The 16,679-nt window shown below is 40.1% G+C and overlaps 2 protein-coding genes across 3 annotated transcripts in view; one reads left to right on the top strand and one right to left on the bottom strand.

Moving 5' to 3' along the window:
• On the top strand, positions 1-11,172 carry TMEM123 (transmembrane protein 123). 2 transcript variants are annotated; one of them, XM_008636299.2, is made up of 5 exons: positions 1-282; positions 2,350-2,412; positions 7,236-7,427; positions 8,889-9,042; positions 10,123-11,172. In XM_008636299.2, exons 1-5 carry the CDS (start codon positions 93-95, stop codon positions 10,145-10,147), a joined length of 624 nt encoding a protein of 207 aa, XP_008634521.2. In that variant the 5' UTR covers positions 1-92; the 3' UTR covers positions 10,148-11,172. The 2 variants fall into 2 exon arrangements, with proteins under 2 accessions (XP_008634521.2, XP_017593130.1); XM_017737641.1 differs by lacking the exon at positions 1-282 and adding an exon at positions 5,648-5,676.
• A 5,186-nt stretch (positions 11,173-16,358) lies between these two features.
• Positions 16,359-16,679, bottom strand: part of LOC103617954 (inhibitor of apoptosis protein) — an 8,693-nt gene continuing 8,372 nt past the window's right edge. The window contains exon 9 of the mRNA XM_008636300.2: positions 16,359-16,677. The gene's annotated coding sequence lies outside the window, so the exon portion shown is untranslated. The remainder of the gene's footprint in view (positions 16,678-16,679) is intronic.

Below are 16,679 nucleotides of genomic sequence, written 5' to 3' on the forward strand. Positions count from 1 at the left end.
ACAGAGGATGGGAGGAGTTTTGGTTCAGTTGGTGGTTGGGTAGTATAAATGGTGTCAGTTTTAATGCCCTCAGAGCAGGCTGTTGTGCTAACATGCTTTTATATCATCATCATAACTATCCCCTGTCATATGCCCGAAGCGAGTGGCAGATGCTGTACTTTCTTTTTTTCTTCTTCCACCTAAAACTATCTTATTATTCCTGTTTTTTTTCTTTTAATTTAGGAAATGAAGGCACAAACAGCACTGCGCCCTTTACTACGATTCCAGGCAGTGGGTTGCCAGGTAATACTTTTGGCATTTCTGTTGCTGTTCCTCAATAGCATTGAGAAAAGCACATATTATTGTATGTCTTAAACCATCCTGTAATAATTTGCCCTCTATTTTATTTTATTGAATTGTGAGCAGCTGTAGGGCAGGAGGGAGGTACTCTGATTGTCCCATCTATTCTGGGACAACTAAATATTTTTAAGGGGACAGTAGAACACAAATCAATTCTCATGTCCTTGGGTACCCCAGAGCAACATTGAGAGGAGAAATAAAATGGGAAAATATTGTGTATAGAAATAGAAACACCTGGCAAAATCAATTAACAGTTAAAAGGAGAACCAAGAAGTCTGCTGGATTAGAATTCAGTGATCTTCAGATAAAGGCAAGGCATTTTTTCGTTTGAGTCATTTTTGCCCTGTACTACTTCAGTCATCTCATTTGCTGTTGGCTGACAATACTCTGCTCGTTGACTCACTCTGTCTTGTGTTAATTGCAGTACTGACTCACCCAAATTCCAGGCAGTAGATATGGCTTCTTTTTACCTGTATGAACATGTAGTCCACATCCAGAGCTGTCCCAGGGTTGTAGAAGTAAGCACTTAGAACCTGGGGAAAGCACAAAGATACGTTCTGGTTACAGTATTGGGCCTCTGTGGAAAAGATTTAACCCCAGGCATATCCATGGCTTATGCTGGGATAATAGTCAGCATATCCAAGAAAGAATGTGTTTGTAATTGTACAGTCAGAGACCCTTTCTCAAAGGCACTTAAATCTGCGACTTAATGTCCCAGTTATGTCAGTATAAGGGCTGAGTGTGCAGTACACAGTGTGGGGGGCTGCTTGGCTGCGATTATACCAAAGAAAGAGCAAAGTAATTCCCTCTCTGATTTCCCCCCCGCCCTCCCATTTTTTGGTAGGTGGTATGAAGATGTAAATTTGGTGCATTTGTTCTTAACCTGAGCTTGCTCATAACATGTATGCAATTGCAAAGAGTTACAGACTAAACTCTTCCAGTGGTAAGAACAGCAGATCCATTCAAAGGAAGTAGGTGTAGGTCTGTTTCTTGACTGCAGTAGCTGTGTTGCTCTCCTCTTAAATCTCTGAGGTTATGTGCTTTGTTTTTCAGCCATGCTGAAAAGCAGCAGAGCTGCTGCAAGGCACATAACCCTGCCAGTGTGGGAGTGTGCTGTAAAAGATCACTTACTTCGAGAAAAGAATGATCATAGAATGGGCATTCGCAACAGTGCAGAATGAAGGGAGAAAAACATGGGCAGTGACACTCCCAGGAACAGCCCAGTAGATCTTTGCCAGGAGCAAGAGACAATCTATATGGAGAAATATAGAGGAGGGATGCAGCAATGAGGACAGAAGTGAGAGTGGGAGAGTACCTGAGAAACCTAGGAGTAACATGAGGAGGAAGGAGGGCCAAGAAAAAGAGATCTGAAAAGTAGAAGTGAAACAAAGGAGAGAAAGAAAAAACCACTAAGACTGGTTTACATTTTATGTCTGGAAACAGGTATATTCTTAGGACCCTTTTTGTGTAGAGAACAGTATGGAGTAAAATGTTTCACAGAGTATCTGTCTGCCCCTACTTGACTACAGTATATTTCTAGCATCATCCCAGTTTGCAACAGAGGCAACAAAATGAAAGAAGAGATCGAGGGACAGAAAATGTAACTGAAGTAGAAGAATAAATACTACAAAACCACTCCCCCATAGTGCACAAGTAGGTTAAGAAAGTTAGTGACAGTATGGCTATTTACGGCAAATGGAATAAAACATGACATAGACGGGGAAGAGAACAAACAGAGGACATTGAAGGAATCACATGCAGACCACTTGGGCACTGCTGTGCATACAGTGTTAACCATGTTCTTGCTGCACTGAGATCTGGAAACATTTTGCAGAGGGATAAAAACCATCTGCCTTGGTGTGGGCTACTCTCTGCTGTATTCCCAACTGTATTCTCTAGACACAGATACCCTGAGGAAAGTATTGTGTCGTGGGTATACTTTCATTATAGTATGATAAAGTTAAAATGAATAATATTGATTTTCTTGTTTTGTTTTTTTTTTCCTTGAAGACAATGGCAGTTCATCCATTGTCACTGCATCATCCACACAATCTACAGCAACATCTACAGGAGGTATGTGTCTGTTCATTACTATGAACCTAGAAGTTAGCTCCAAACCTAACCCTGATAATACCAAATTTTAAAGAACAGGCCATCAAAAGTGGGTATTTGAGACAGGTGTTATCATTGTAGGGCTGGGAAGCAACATGTAAAACAACTCTGTAAAGAATATTGTTTTTCAAATTTAGGTACCATATTTCATCAGTAATTACATTTGTGATGCCATTTAAACACAGGAATCAAAATAAAACTTCAAGGAAAAATTGCAAGAAGTTGGTTTTTTTTAATGTTCACTCTTTAAGCAAACTTCTTCCATTTTCATGAAGTAAAGATGAATAGGTTGTTGTGCAAACAGTGTGTATCTGTTTAATGTTACTTCACAAAAAACAGATTTAGGGTACAACAAAATCCTGGGAGCTTGAGTTTCAAGAATAGGACTCCATTTCCTTTTACATAAGACTCATAGAATCACAGGATCCTGAAGGTTGGAAGAGACCTTCAAGATTATCTCTCCAATTGTCAACCACCATAATCACCCCTAAACCATATCCCCATGTGCCACATCCAGGCTTCTCTTGGACACTGCCAGAGATGGTGACTCCACCACCTCCCTGGGCAACTTATTCCAATGCCTGGCCACTCTTTCAGTGAACTTTTTTTTTCTAATATCCCCTGGCACAACTTGAGGCCATTTCCTATTGTCCTTTCATTTGACCCATGGCAGAAGAGACTGGCCCCCACTTCACATGAACCTCATGGCACTTAATACCATAGAAAATAATCCTTTGAGAGCTCATAGCGCAAAATAGTGGCATTTAAGCCAGTGTCAATCAAGTGGAACAGTTTGTCACGGGTACATTTGCATTGTTCTAGCACTACCATATTTCCTTCACAACCTGGCAGAAGAACTGTAAATGAGAATTATTTCCCAAGGCAGCAGTGTTGCATTCATGATGCTCCATCATAAGTAGCATGTTAATAAAACACATCTTTGTAGAAAGAATAAATAGCTGTATTGGATCAACTACTAGAGTTTGAAAACAGTTATTTAACCTGGGACACAAACAGTTCATCCACTTACACTTGCAGTGTTCCAGCTGTTGGCTATGTCAATATGAGATTATTAAATGAGGGAGTTAAAAATTTCATCTTCTAGAAGAACCTGTACAGGCAGATTTCACTGCATTAGTAGGGACTGGATAAGAGCTAATGTCATGCAGTTGTTCAGGCTGTGATGCACAGATAGAGTATTGCATCTGAGAGAAGCTAGTTCTAGAAAGTGGGATGCCTTTGTGCTAAGAGCCATGGGAAAGCAGGGCAGGAATGTTGTGTCTACTTAAGATGCCTTGTGTATTTGTGGAGTTTTTTGCTGATCATAAAGTTCCAGCTACGTCATTTCATTTCCAGTACAACTCCTATATTCTGTCTCTCTAATTTCCAGATAAGCTCTGAGCTACCACATTCAGAAGTTGCTTGTTATTTTCATTTAAGTGTAAAATGCTCACTAGGAGGAAAAAAACCCCTCACCTTTGCAAAAACTTTCCTTTTGATAGCAAGCAAGTGATGCAGTGTCTCATTTTATTGCCTACAGTGTAGCAGTTCAAGCATGTCTAACTTGGAGAGTCCAGAGGTTTCTGTAATCTCCTTGTTGCCTTGTTTTCCCCTAAGCCTGTAAAGCCATTGTTAACCACAGTGTTTCACCCACCCTGTGCTCCTTCTGTCTTCTGCTCCAGCCCTTGCAGGTTTCTTGGAAAGGTCTGAGTTTTACTAGTTTTGGATATTAACAGTAAAAAGAAGCCTGAGCCCTTTACTGTTAGGCACAGTATAAACCTAACAGATAGCTGTGCCTTGCTTCATAAGGTTTGGTGATTCCCATCCTTCTGTCTTTTTTGTTCCCCTTAGAAACAGAGATTTTAATACAGTGTTCATGGATTTTGATTATCTGTCTCAACTTCTTCAGTATAAAGACTATTGGGTATATGTACTTAATTGTGCCTAAAGTCTCTGCCATTATTTTTTGGGGGGAGAGGAAGGAAGCTCTTGGTGAAGAAAGCAAAAGTCTGTTTCATTCAATCATTTTCCATGCAGTGGAAAGTATTTATTTTAGGAAAAGCATTCCATAATAATTTTGCATGTTAGCACAGTGCTTATGCAATTTGAGTTTTGTGCTCATTCTTGTTGAGTTAGAACATGAAGGGAGTAGTAGCACATGCTGCTAAGAATTCTTATCTGTATGCTCTATATATATATATTTTTTTTTAATTGATGGATACAGCATAGCTATTTAGTGCTCAAACACAGGTAGCAAACCATGTAAAATACTTGTGTCTTTTAAAAACAAAGCATCATAAACCTGAACTCTATTACTGGCATGCATCCTTTGTAAGTAATAAAAATTAACTCAGGCAGTCAGGGTTTGTTAAGTGTGTTCGATGAAGCCCAGCTGGTCTTCAGGCGGCAAAGTAATTAGGGAAATAAAAGATAAAAGGACAGATGTTGCTAGCAAATATTCTTTCATCTTCACTCTGTTTGTAAAATAGTACGGGTCAGATTTTTCAAAGATGGAGAAGAACAGATTTGTGCCTTTTTCATGTCAGCTTCCCAAAATGTCCAGCTGCTTCAGATAGCCTCCTGCTGATGCTTTGAAATGACTGATGCTAAATACATCATGAGAGATAGGTCTAGAGATTAGGCAGATTTTACTGTTAGAGTTACATCACCAAGGGCTGTAATCTTGATTAAGTAAAAAAAGAAGGATTGCTATTGGAAAAGAGATGGAAGAAAAGTAATGCGCAAATGTGCTGAAATTCCTCATAGATGTTTGGGTTTTTTTCCATCATGACTCAGGTTTTCTGTAGGGCAATTTAATACCCATGGAGTAAGTACCAACTTTGTGTGACATCATTTTATAATGTTACACATCTAACAATTAGCCATTGTATTGCTCAGAAACAGAAGGCTCTTTGACACTCAGAAATCCCGGCTCAAAAACAGCCCACAGAAGACTGCTTGACACTTGCATCCAGATTTGTCTTTCTTTGGTATCACTTACATTAGGAATGTGGCTGTGAGGTGTGGTTTCACATCATGTAACTGTAGGTGGTTTCCATGTAGACATTTCCTTGCTTACTTCCTACAGTGAGGAACCATTTGATATTTATGGATCATTGTGCCTTTGGGGAGTTTTACCTGTCAGTATTAAAATGTGCCTGAATTTTATCTGATGTATTTTACGCATGCTTCATAGAGGAACTGAATTTTCGTAATTGTAACAAGGTAAGCAAACGAATGTAGTGTTCCAATTGTTCCACCTCAATGAATGCTCATTTCAAAGGGTTTCCTGGGTTTATGACACAGTACAATTATAACATTAAAGAACAGGAAAACAAATAGCATTTTCAAAGGAGACTGTATTTTGCTGTTTCAGTAGTTTTAATACTGCATGTCTCAGAAGTGTTGTGTAGGCTAGTTCCTTTCTGCATGTTTACATTGTTATATTGTTGCATTTCTTGAAGTTGTTGATGCTTATATCAGTACTGGCAGCTATGATAAATCATAGACACAGTTTTGTATGTAGTTTCTCATGTTTTACACAACAGAAAAACATTTATCTACAGAAGTATTTTGGATGCTGTATAAAAGGCAGAGATTGAATATCAAGGTTACTCTGTAATTGAGATGAAACTATCTGTTCTTCAAATATTCTAATTTTAGACAGTTTCAAGTAAGCATGGATATAATTAGATATTTTAATTTCCATATTGAAAAGCTTTTGAGGTATTTAAAATGAGCCCAGCTTGTATGAGACTATAGAAATAATACAGAAGTAGACTGCTGCAAAGGAGCTGTTTATTTCCAGAATTCTTTCATACATAAAAGCTATTTGCATCCTACTGTCTGCTTAGAGAAATGTTAGTTGCATAACAGACTCATGTTTCTTGTTAGTTCCTTCTTAGAACAATTTTAAAACAATTACTTATTTTTCTATCTGGCTGCCTTCCCTGAAGGTTCTAAGGATTTTGCTGTAAATATCAATCTCTATTATTCTTTAGTTTTGTATTGTGGTATTTTTGTTCTGAACAGTTCATTAGTGTTTTCTGAGGAGGGAAGGGGAAGTGTTAGGTAAAAGTGTAAAGTAAAAGACACTGTATGTCAATGAAACTTGTGAAACAGCGTTCCAGTATTTGTTTCAATCTTGGCAAGATGGCTCACTGCTAAATAAATGACTTAAGCCAGTACATTTACTTCAGTCGAACTTCTATCATGTTCTATCCTTAAGCTTCATATAAATACAGAATTCTCTGTGGCAAGTTTTAATGTATATGGAACCCTAGTAATGCTAGTGTTTCATTCAAAAGCAAATGAAAGATTAAATCATTACTAAAATTGGCAGGGGGGGCAGGCGGGGGCATTTTCATGCAAAATCTGTTCTTATCAGAAGAGCTTTGTTGTTGGAAAAAGCAGGTGCTTCACATAGAAACTAACTCTTGATCCAGAACTTTATTGCATTTTAACATACTGTAAGTTAGGGATGATTCTATGGAATTGGGTAGTGTTAGCCAAAAAATAAAAAGCTGACTCTTCTAAAAGTTATGATATATTATCCAGGTTTTCTTTACAGTCTTTCCTTTAAAAAATTCTTGACCTTGAGGCCCAGAAATCAGAAGTTAGGTCTTCCCAAAGGAAAGTCTGTAATGCAAGCCTGGATACCGTGCAGTGGCATTTTCAGTGTCACTCTCTTGTTCTATTTGGGCATGATAAATGCTGTCTTACTCAATGAGTGTGCAGTTGATTATGTATTTTTCTGTGTGGTATCACCAATAAAAATTTCCCAGGTATGTCCACCACCACTACTCATCTGACCAGTACCAGTCAGCCCAACACCACCACCATGTCTGTGATCTGGACAACTCAGCCCACCAAAAGCAACCAGACAGTAACAGCCACCACAGCTTCACCAGTCACATCGCCACAAGGCAATATTACAGTGGTGACCACTTCTAAGACTTCTTCCACTTCTGTAACAGGTGAGTTCACAGTTCAGGAGGCTCATAAAGGCTTGGATGCACATTCACATGGATTGTAGAACAGTGAATTTTGCAGCAGTGTAACAAAAAGAAGAAAGAAGGTATTTGCATGCTGAAAAACCAGACTAAAGTGGGGTATCATTACTAAGCTGGCTACAAGAATGTTGCTCTGAGCACTCTGCTTACTTAAATAAGGATGTACTTAACCTGAGACACCTACAGATTTAGGGAGAGAAAAAAAGTGCAAGTGGTCTGGTCCAGCAGCTACCAGCAAGGAGATCAGCAAGATAAAGGAGAAGGGCTTGATTTTGACTATTTTGAATACAACTTCTGTGTTTGTTCAGCTCTCCTTTTTGTAGTTTATTTGAACTCATGCCTAATACTTTCTTTTTTACAGCTGACCTGTATCTCAAAATATGTCACTGGCTTGGTAAAAAGACTTGAGTTCTGTTACCAATGTAATGAATGTTACCCTAATGGAGAATTGAGCATGAGTGTGCATGAGTCCCCCCCTTATATGAAAGTTGTCAAATACAGTTTAACCATGCCCGTTAATACAGAAACAGTGAGTGCAGAATTCAGTATTTCCTTGCACCTGGCTGTGTTCCCATCACTTCATGCTTGTACTTCTAAACACATCAGGAATGCTCATGTGTCAGTGAAGCATAATTGGGTAGGTGAAGCTGTCACCAGCAGAACTTGTTGTTGACCATGTAACACTCTGTATGTAGCAAGTACAAATAGAACTGGGCACAGACTGGGTCTTTAGGTGGGAGTTTGTAGCAGATGTTACCAGTTCTAGCAGCAGAACAGCTTTGGCTTATCTGAGGTCATGTTGTCTGTGTCAGTGTTTGTGTTGGGCTGTGGAGCTGATCTCACTTGGGACAGTGAGGGTACAATTGCATGAGACAAGGTAAAGCAATCCCAACAGCTCATTGCCACCAAGTGTTCTGCTCCCACCATGTAACTACACTGACTGACTTGGTGGCTGTTGGACCCCTTTTGCAGGGTGACTCAGTAGGCTCATCTGACTAAAAGCAACTTCCTTTTATGCTTGGGTTAATTTCAGGCCACTGTAGTGGGTTAAATTGGCTCATGGAGGGTATGAAAAACACTAGAACTGGCCTATGAAGGGCAGGAACTCCCTGTGTAGAAGGAGGGGAGAGCAGGGGAGAGAAAAGGCAGGGGGAAAAGGGAGGTGGAGAGGAGAAGGAGCAGTCTTTCAGAGACAGCAAGCAGTTGGATCAGCTGTGCCCATGTCACCAGAATATGGCACTTAGAGCCCTGGGTTTCAGCGTGCTTGACTTGTATCTTGTCAGTTGGTTGATCTGTGTTAAATTTGTCTGATTGGGTCTTTAGGTGATACATCAGTGGGGGGGGAGGGGGCAGGAAGTAGAGTAGTCCCTCAAAACACAATTTTGCAGGTTCTGTAAAATGTGCCTTTTGTTTTCTTCTTTTCAGCTACATCAAAATCGGACGCTGTCATAGCCAATACCTCCAGATTTGATGTGGGCAGTTTTGTAGGTGGCATTGTGCTGACTCTTGGAGTCCTAGTAATTCTCTACATTGGATGCAAAACTTACCACTCTAGAAGAGGCATTCAGTACAGAACCATGTAAGTTCCCAAGGGATTGTCCCTTATCCATTTATTACTTTCTTGAGGGGAACAAGGAGAAACAAATGGTCAGAATGAGCTCTGATACATTTGTTTAATGTATGTTATATCATTAAGAGATTTAATCTTGATGTTTTGTCTTTCACCACTTCTGCCATTCCTCATTAGTACTGTGCCTTTCTTCTGTGTGTTTTTTTTCTCTGATCTATTATATAAAATAACTCTGGTTTTTTTAAAAGGATCCTTATCTTTTAGCTAGTCCATGAATAGTTAACATTACACTGAAACTTTTTCTGCCGATTTCTCCTTTTTTTTGCAAGATTTCTCCTTTCTCCTAGACTCTGTTTGTTCATTCTTTGGTGTTTTCTTCCCCCTTGCCATTAATTTATAGTGAATTGTAATCAAAATTGTACCATCTCACTTGCTGTTCATACTCAGCTCTACTCAGTTTTCTACCAGGCTTCAGAACTCACCCACATTTAGTTTAGGAACCAGGTTGCTTTTCTTTTCCTCTTCAGTATCATCCATCTCAGTCAAGAAGCTTGTTTTAAGTGAGGTGATATCATGAGACCTCTTGGGATACTGGTGTTCAGGCCTTGTTTTCTCTCCATCTTGATTCCTGCTTACTGGTCATGGAATTAAACCAGTCCCTACTGCACATTTACCCACATCTGTAAATGGGTATTGTAAAATTGACATCAACAGTAGCTTCAAAAAAGGGAACCTGCTGCTGAGCTTGTGCAGTGGCTTTGATGAACTGTTACTGCTGGTTATAGGTAAGACAGGTAGGATGAACAGGCCTGAGCAACAGGTGATGTAAGAACACATGAATGGAGTGTGAAAGACAAGATGTGAATGAGGCCAGTGAAAAGCTGGAGGAGTTGACAAAACGGAGCTGTTGAGCTAGCTTGAGGCTTGGCTCAGAGAGGAGTGTAACTCCCAGATCAATATGCCCTTACCCCTTCCTAGCAAGGTGGCCTCTGCTTACAAAATAACCTTCTCAGCAGCAGTTGGGTGGCTCTTTCTCACGTTGACTGATGCTTGTAGTGCAGAACATTAATTACTGTGTTTCTTTTACAGTGATGAACACGATGCCATCATTTAAAGAGACTTCAGTGAAGACAGTGTTGGAGACCCACCCTGTCACAGCTGTTGTAACTTCTGAGAGAGTTTCTTTCATAAAGATGATCACAGTCTCTGAACCTGTCTTGAGTGTTATCCTGCAAAATGTTGAGAAGCTTTTTAAACATCCTAATTTTTTATATTTGCTTTCATAAGAGGAGCTCAGCACTTTGTAGAGACAGTATTTTCTTTTTCCAGTACTAGTAACCAGATTTAAAGAAAATCACATATTGAGTCATTTTAAGGTGCACACAAGCACAAAGCTCTCTGAAATAGCTAATTACTAGCACAGACAATTGCAGCAGTGCAATTCTAAGTAAGTTTGGGCGGTTTTTTCTAAAGTTTTGTATTAAATTGTATTTATTTTGAAGTTTGATGTGAACTTTAGTTTAGAAATTTTGGATTTTGAACAACTCAGTTAATTTTTGATAGGCTATGAAGGAGGTGTGGTTAGATAACTGTATAGAAGGTGATAATGAGTACTTTAAATGTCAGTCATTAGCTCACCAGTGACCTGCAGATACTTTCCTTAATAGGCTATATAAGGAGGGCAGCTGCAGGAAACATGGACAGAATGGAAATATCTATCCCTTTTCTCTAAAAGCTTCTTTTTTTCTAGCATGTCCTAATGAAGCTTGTGCAATTCAAGCTTTAATAAAAATGGAAAAAAGGAATTTTGCCATCATAAATACAAGAAGATTCTAAAACTGGCTTTTAAGTTGAAGGTAGCAATCACTTGGCTCTTGGTTTTTATTATTACAAAGCTGTCTGCAGTGTTTTAGCAGCATTTGATAATCATTCAAAGCTATATAGAGAAGGGAAAACGTATAAGACAGCATTTTAGAAGACTATAAACTGCATTTTTACAGCTGTTTTCAGAACTTGGTCCTGCTGCACAGATGTACAGAGGTTTGGTCAAAAACCCAGCTGAAGACACTCTGAGCAGACCTTCAGCTGAAGGCCCAAATGCCCTGGGGGTCCTGTGCAGGATGGCTGGTGCTGCTCCCATGTCACTGCTGCAGGCACACTCAGGTAAATCTGCTGACTTCAGTAGATGGGCTCCTGACTTACATGGCTGTAAGGAAAACTAGAACAAGGATCAGGAAACACAGGCCTGCATCTCTGTAAGGAAAACTAGAACAAGGATCAGGAAACACAGGCCTGCATCTCTGTAAGTCACTGAATGATTGTTCAGTCTTGCTCAGGCTACACCTGTAGACCCATGCCCCAAGAGGGTTGGTGTGGTGGGGTTTGACTGTCCTGGTTACTGCTGGCACCAGGCCCTCATGGTGGGCACAGAGGAAATGGTGACCGGTGAGGAAGGTCACAGTGGGAACTGCACATAGGTCTGTTGGGGGCTGGGGAACAACTCATCAGGGAAAATGTAACTACTCTGGAACAGACTATTTTGTTAAGCAATAGTTTATTCTGACATGCAGTGTTAGAAGTTGCCATATGGGGTTTTTTCCTTTTTCACATGGAGTAGTAAACCCGTTGTTTGCAAGGCACAGCCAACTTGAGCAAACCATAGCTAATGAGTCATCTTGCTAGGACCAGCTGCTCACCTGAGAAGGGGGTAACGGGGCTGTTTCATTTTTTTAGTGCATTTGAGGGTCGGGGGGGAGAGAGTGATTTGAAGTAACTTTGGGGTTTTTTTTTTTAATTGTATTGTTTGGTGGAATATTACTGGATTTGACTTGAAGAGTTATGGAGACAATTCTTTCATAGAACTGTAATTCCTTACTGTGTAGAAATTAAGATAAGTGCAACTCAGTTACTGGGATTGCCTTACCTCTGCTGTACAGACAAATAAATCTTTGGAGTTACTACATCAATTTCAGTTGAATTTTTAATTTATTAGCTGGGTCTGTAATTCCTACAGTCATAAGCATTGGATAAGAAGTGTTCACTATGTATACTTTCAAATGCTAGAATACCAGACCTAGGTCATTTTTGCCCAGTTTAATAATTTCTAATTTATTCTGTAATCTCATTACTACAGTAAAGCAAAAGTATGTGTTTAAGACTTCACACATGTCAGTGCAAACATAAAACCTGACCTCCTTTCAGGTGTTTGGAATCTAGATAAAGGAAAGGGCAGTGCAGTTGATAAATTTTATTTTTTATCTTTCCAGCAGTAAGTGAAACCCCAGCTCTGTTACTCATGTATAAAGGGAGCTGGTGCTATGGTCATTTAGCCCTTCCTTACCTGAGTTTACTAATACTGTAAAGATGATTCAGTTGTTTCTAGTCTATCTGCTCAGGACTGTGTGTCGGTTCTCTTTTCAGTGCTGATGGCTGAGCCCTGCAGTTCCTAGTTCTGTCTGCCTTAGGAGCCCCTCTGGTGACACATCAGGGAACTGCATTTGCAGGGTCGTGTTTTAAGCCCATCACCAGCATTCGATTCATTTATTACAGCTCATTCACACAGCCCCTATGCAAACCTTTTATCCTTCATATTCATGGGTTTGTGCTTCATGTTAGAAGTGTTTTTCATTTAATAGTACAGGCTGGGGGAGTCAGTCACGGACTACAGAACATGGCCCACCTTAGGTCAGCTATCATAAATGTTACTTTTGTCCTTCAAACACATCAGGATCAACCTTACAGTCATCTCAGGGCTGCAGTATTCTGCCTTCATCCCATAGGCCTTTCCTTTTTATGCAACTCTCCTTTAGCCTGTATTCAGTACCAAATCATAGCACTTCCAGCTTAATTGGTTTGATGGGGCTGGGCACCAAAGGCTTCACAGCAGTCTGGAAATGCTGCAGTGCTGTATTTGTGTTTTTATTTTTAAAAAGCCTCAAACTGTTAAAGCAAAATCATGTTGCTGTGATAATATTCAGTAACTTGAATATTATCCTTTTGTAAATATTTCATACCTTTCTTCTTTGTTCAGAGCTCTTACATACTCGTGCCACTCTATTTTTGCCCTGAAAAGTTACATAGCATTCTTAATATGCTTCATTGAACAATATGTAAGGAACAACATGACAGTATTGCCAAAAGCAAAGTGGAAGGGCGTCAGAGACTGGAAGGTGCGTAGATAACTCAAGAGGTTAAGAATTTAGGTGTGATATGGAACCAGAGGGAACAAGAATGGACCTGGGGAGAAAGTAAACACATTTTCTGGACAACACTGAAGGAGTGCCAAGTGGTGGTCCTCACAGCTGCAGTGGTATTTTCAAAAAATGTTTGTGCTCCAGCTGGGAATACCGCTGTGCTCCAAATGCAGGATCTATGCAATACCCCAGAGACTCTTATGCTTGAAGGGTCCCATGGCAGCAGTGAGGAAGCTGGGCTGGAGCATCAGTAAACACGGTGATCACATGTTCCATTAGAGACAGAAATGCCTCTAGTAATGTCTCAGGAAGTTGATTGTGCAGCAGTAACCTCTGGAGCAAGTGACAACAGTTACACTTGAAGTAGTTCAACAAAATAGAGAGCACCTTCCATGTCCAGAATACATCGGCTGCCTGAATTCACATACCTGAGGTAGGATATTCAGAAAACTGAATTTGCAAGTTCAGAGCATCTGCAACATTAAACATGACACTGCACAGCCCAGGCTCACTAGACTACAACTGCCACAACGCAGAATTCAAGGCTGATGAACACGCTATTTGCAATTTTCATGTGCCTCTCTTCTGGTGTCCTGTGAGGCATATACCAAAGAATCAAGTTCTGAAAGCAGAGTACTATGGAGATACTACACAACCACTAACTCTTTCAGGCACAAAAAGCAGCAATATAAAGATTTTTCTTCTGTATCAGGCTCATGGGGTTCCTAGGTATTTCCTACATGGCAATTCATTTTGGCATGTAAAAGCAGTGCTCTGTTATGACTGGTGGCAGTCTGATCACTTGTGGGCACTAGAACTACATGCTGTCTTCAATTTGAAGAACACTGGGCTTCCTGGTCAATGCTTAAAAGCAAACAGAAGAGAGATGTGCATTCAGTTAAAAAAAAGTCCTCAGAAAAAAAAATCAGGAAATTGCTAATCCGAATAAAGTTGCATGGCAGTGGCTTCACAAAATATACAGCTGCTACTTGGGAATCCTCTGTATCTTGCAGTATCTCAAACCTAGTATCAGAAACCACAACTGCTGCAGGCTAGATCCATTGCAGATGTGATACATTTCACTCCAGCAAAGAAATTGCTCATTTACAGCAGCTGGGAATACTGCTTTCTGTCTTCATCCCACAGCAAGTCTGACCACTGAACTCCAATGACAGCCAAGTTCACATCCTCCACACCCTCAAAGCCTTGCAAACGCATGCTGTCAGCTCATGACAAGCCCTGGGCCTGAAACACTGATGTCCAAGAACTCGAGCTGCTCAGTCAGCAGAGCTGCACAGGATGCTGGGGGTAGGGGGGCTGTTTATTGTTGTTTAATCCAGTCAAAGCTCTGGAAAACGCTTTCAAAGAAGGAAGTGGATGCAAAATGAAGTGTGGGCACAGTCAGCTGGTTCCCAAGTGACAGAAGTCACTTGATCCTCTCCCAGTGAAACACTGAACAGACTGTTCTCCATGGTTTAACCTTTCACCAGGGCTGTTTGCAATGTGCTAGATACAAGCTTGACTAGAGCTTTCTTGGAATAGTACTGAGGAGAGCATAAGTGCTCACATGCACAGCATTGTCCTCAGGGCACCCAGTCATTATATTGGGGCATAGCAGGAAGTCATAACCTACATCAGCCTTCCTGCCAAAACTAGGTCACAGAGTTTAACCCACTAGTTTCTATATCAAGTTCTTCCACTTCTCAAAGCAATTCAGGTGCCTAGTGCAGAGAGCCAGTGCTGTTTGAAGCTGCCATCTGAAGGGATATTCAAAACACTCAGTGACAGGCTGACTGCTATTCTGCAGGTCCTGAGGGAGATACACACAGGCATCACAAATGACACTGAACACTTTTTAAAGCCCTGTATAGCCTCTCATCTGATCTATATGTAGTTAACTGCAGTGCCTGAAAAACTCTCACCCCATACAGATCTAAAGAAAAATGCATTGCTTAAAAAGTCTGCTTGCTATTATGTATTTTCCTATCCTCTTCCCTGTTCAGAAACAACGTGTACCTGCTACCAAGTCCTCATTCTTCAGCTGAGCCTGACCTCGCCAGCTCCCCCTGCAGGCTCATCTCAATCTGTAGAAAGTACACTTTGTTCTAATACTACTGATTTCTGGCCTGGAACAAATTAATCAAATTTCAAGTCCTGAGCTTTCTTACTTAAGAAACTTTCACAACCTTTGACAACTTTTTAAGTTGTTACACAAGAGAAAAAAGTTTCTAGAGACATTTCAAAACCAGAAAAGCAAAAGCACATTAATCAAAGCTGTTTAAAACTACATGCTAGGTTTGAAATGTTTACATTCTTAGTAACAAAAATAAAGGGAAGATATGTACATGTAATGAAGTTCGACAAAAGTCTGCATTTAAAAGAATTACAGCAAGCCCAATCTACAGGTAAAGAATCCAGCTCTGGACTGAAGACTGGGATATCCACACTCAGGCGATAAGTATGGGGCAACTGTGGACTGAAGATGACTTTAAATTAGTGAAACAAACTGACTCCACCACTGCAGTACCTGATGCCATACCTGGCACTATTCCTCCACTGTCTGACATGAAATCCTTGCAAACTACCTATGAACGCCTCTCCTTGTAGGTATTCACCATGCAAGTCTAGGGATAAAAAAGCTGTAAAGGGTAAAGAATCAACCAGTAAGGGAATAGGAGCTCCCAAACTACCAGCTTACAAAACAAGACCCAAGACTTCAGAGGCGCCTGGGAGATCCTGCTATTGAACTGCACAATCCCTGTGACATTCCAAACACAGACAAGTAGCTTTTACATTCAATCCCCAGCACAAAGACTGTATAGCTACCCTCTGTCTCATCTTTAAGGTCATGAGGACCAGGATTTCTGTCATTTGAAAATCAATTCAGAAGGAAGTATCAGATGCTGTTGGGGTTTTGGGGGGCTACTGTTTGTTTTTAAATAAAGAGGAAATCACCAAACAGTACAGAAGTTCACGTCCCTGTTCAAAAATGAAAGAAAGACAAATGGAATTAAGTTTTATTGCACTTTTGCAGGCAAACAACCCCAAACTTTTATCAGGAAAAGAGAGCATTCTAGTCACTGCCATCTACAGAGAAAAGTCAACAATGGCAACAGAGTAAACAAGCCCAAATTTGAGAAGTAGAAATATTTTAATTCAGTCTTCATAAAAACCATTAGTAATATACATTACACAAGTTATCAAGACATGAAAAAAACTTTAAAGTCCTGCTGTTCCTGCAACAGTAGCCTCTTTTCTCCTTAAGTCAAGAAGAAAGCCAAACCAGAAGTAGCTGAAGTTAATTAACATTAACTATTAATAACAGCAATTTTAGTATATTTCCTCACATCCATGTGGAGGAAACTCATGAGAAGAGTTATGCCAAGCTCCATTTTAGGAACTTAAACAAAAACTTCTTTGAATCAAAGTGACACTAGTGAAACTACTTTCCCT

The sequence above is a fragment of the Corvus brachyrhynchos genome, unplaced genomic scaffold, assembly GCF_000691975.1.
Source record: "Corvus brachyrhynchos isolate BGI_N302 unplaced genomic scaffold, ASM69197v1 scaffold86, whole genome shotgun sequence".
Taxonomy (NCBI): Eukaryota; Metazoa; Chordata; class Aves; order Passeriformes; family Corvidae; genus Corvus; species Corvus brachyrhynchos.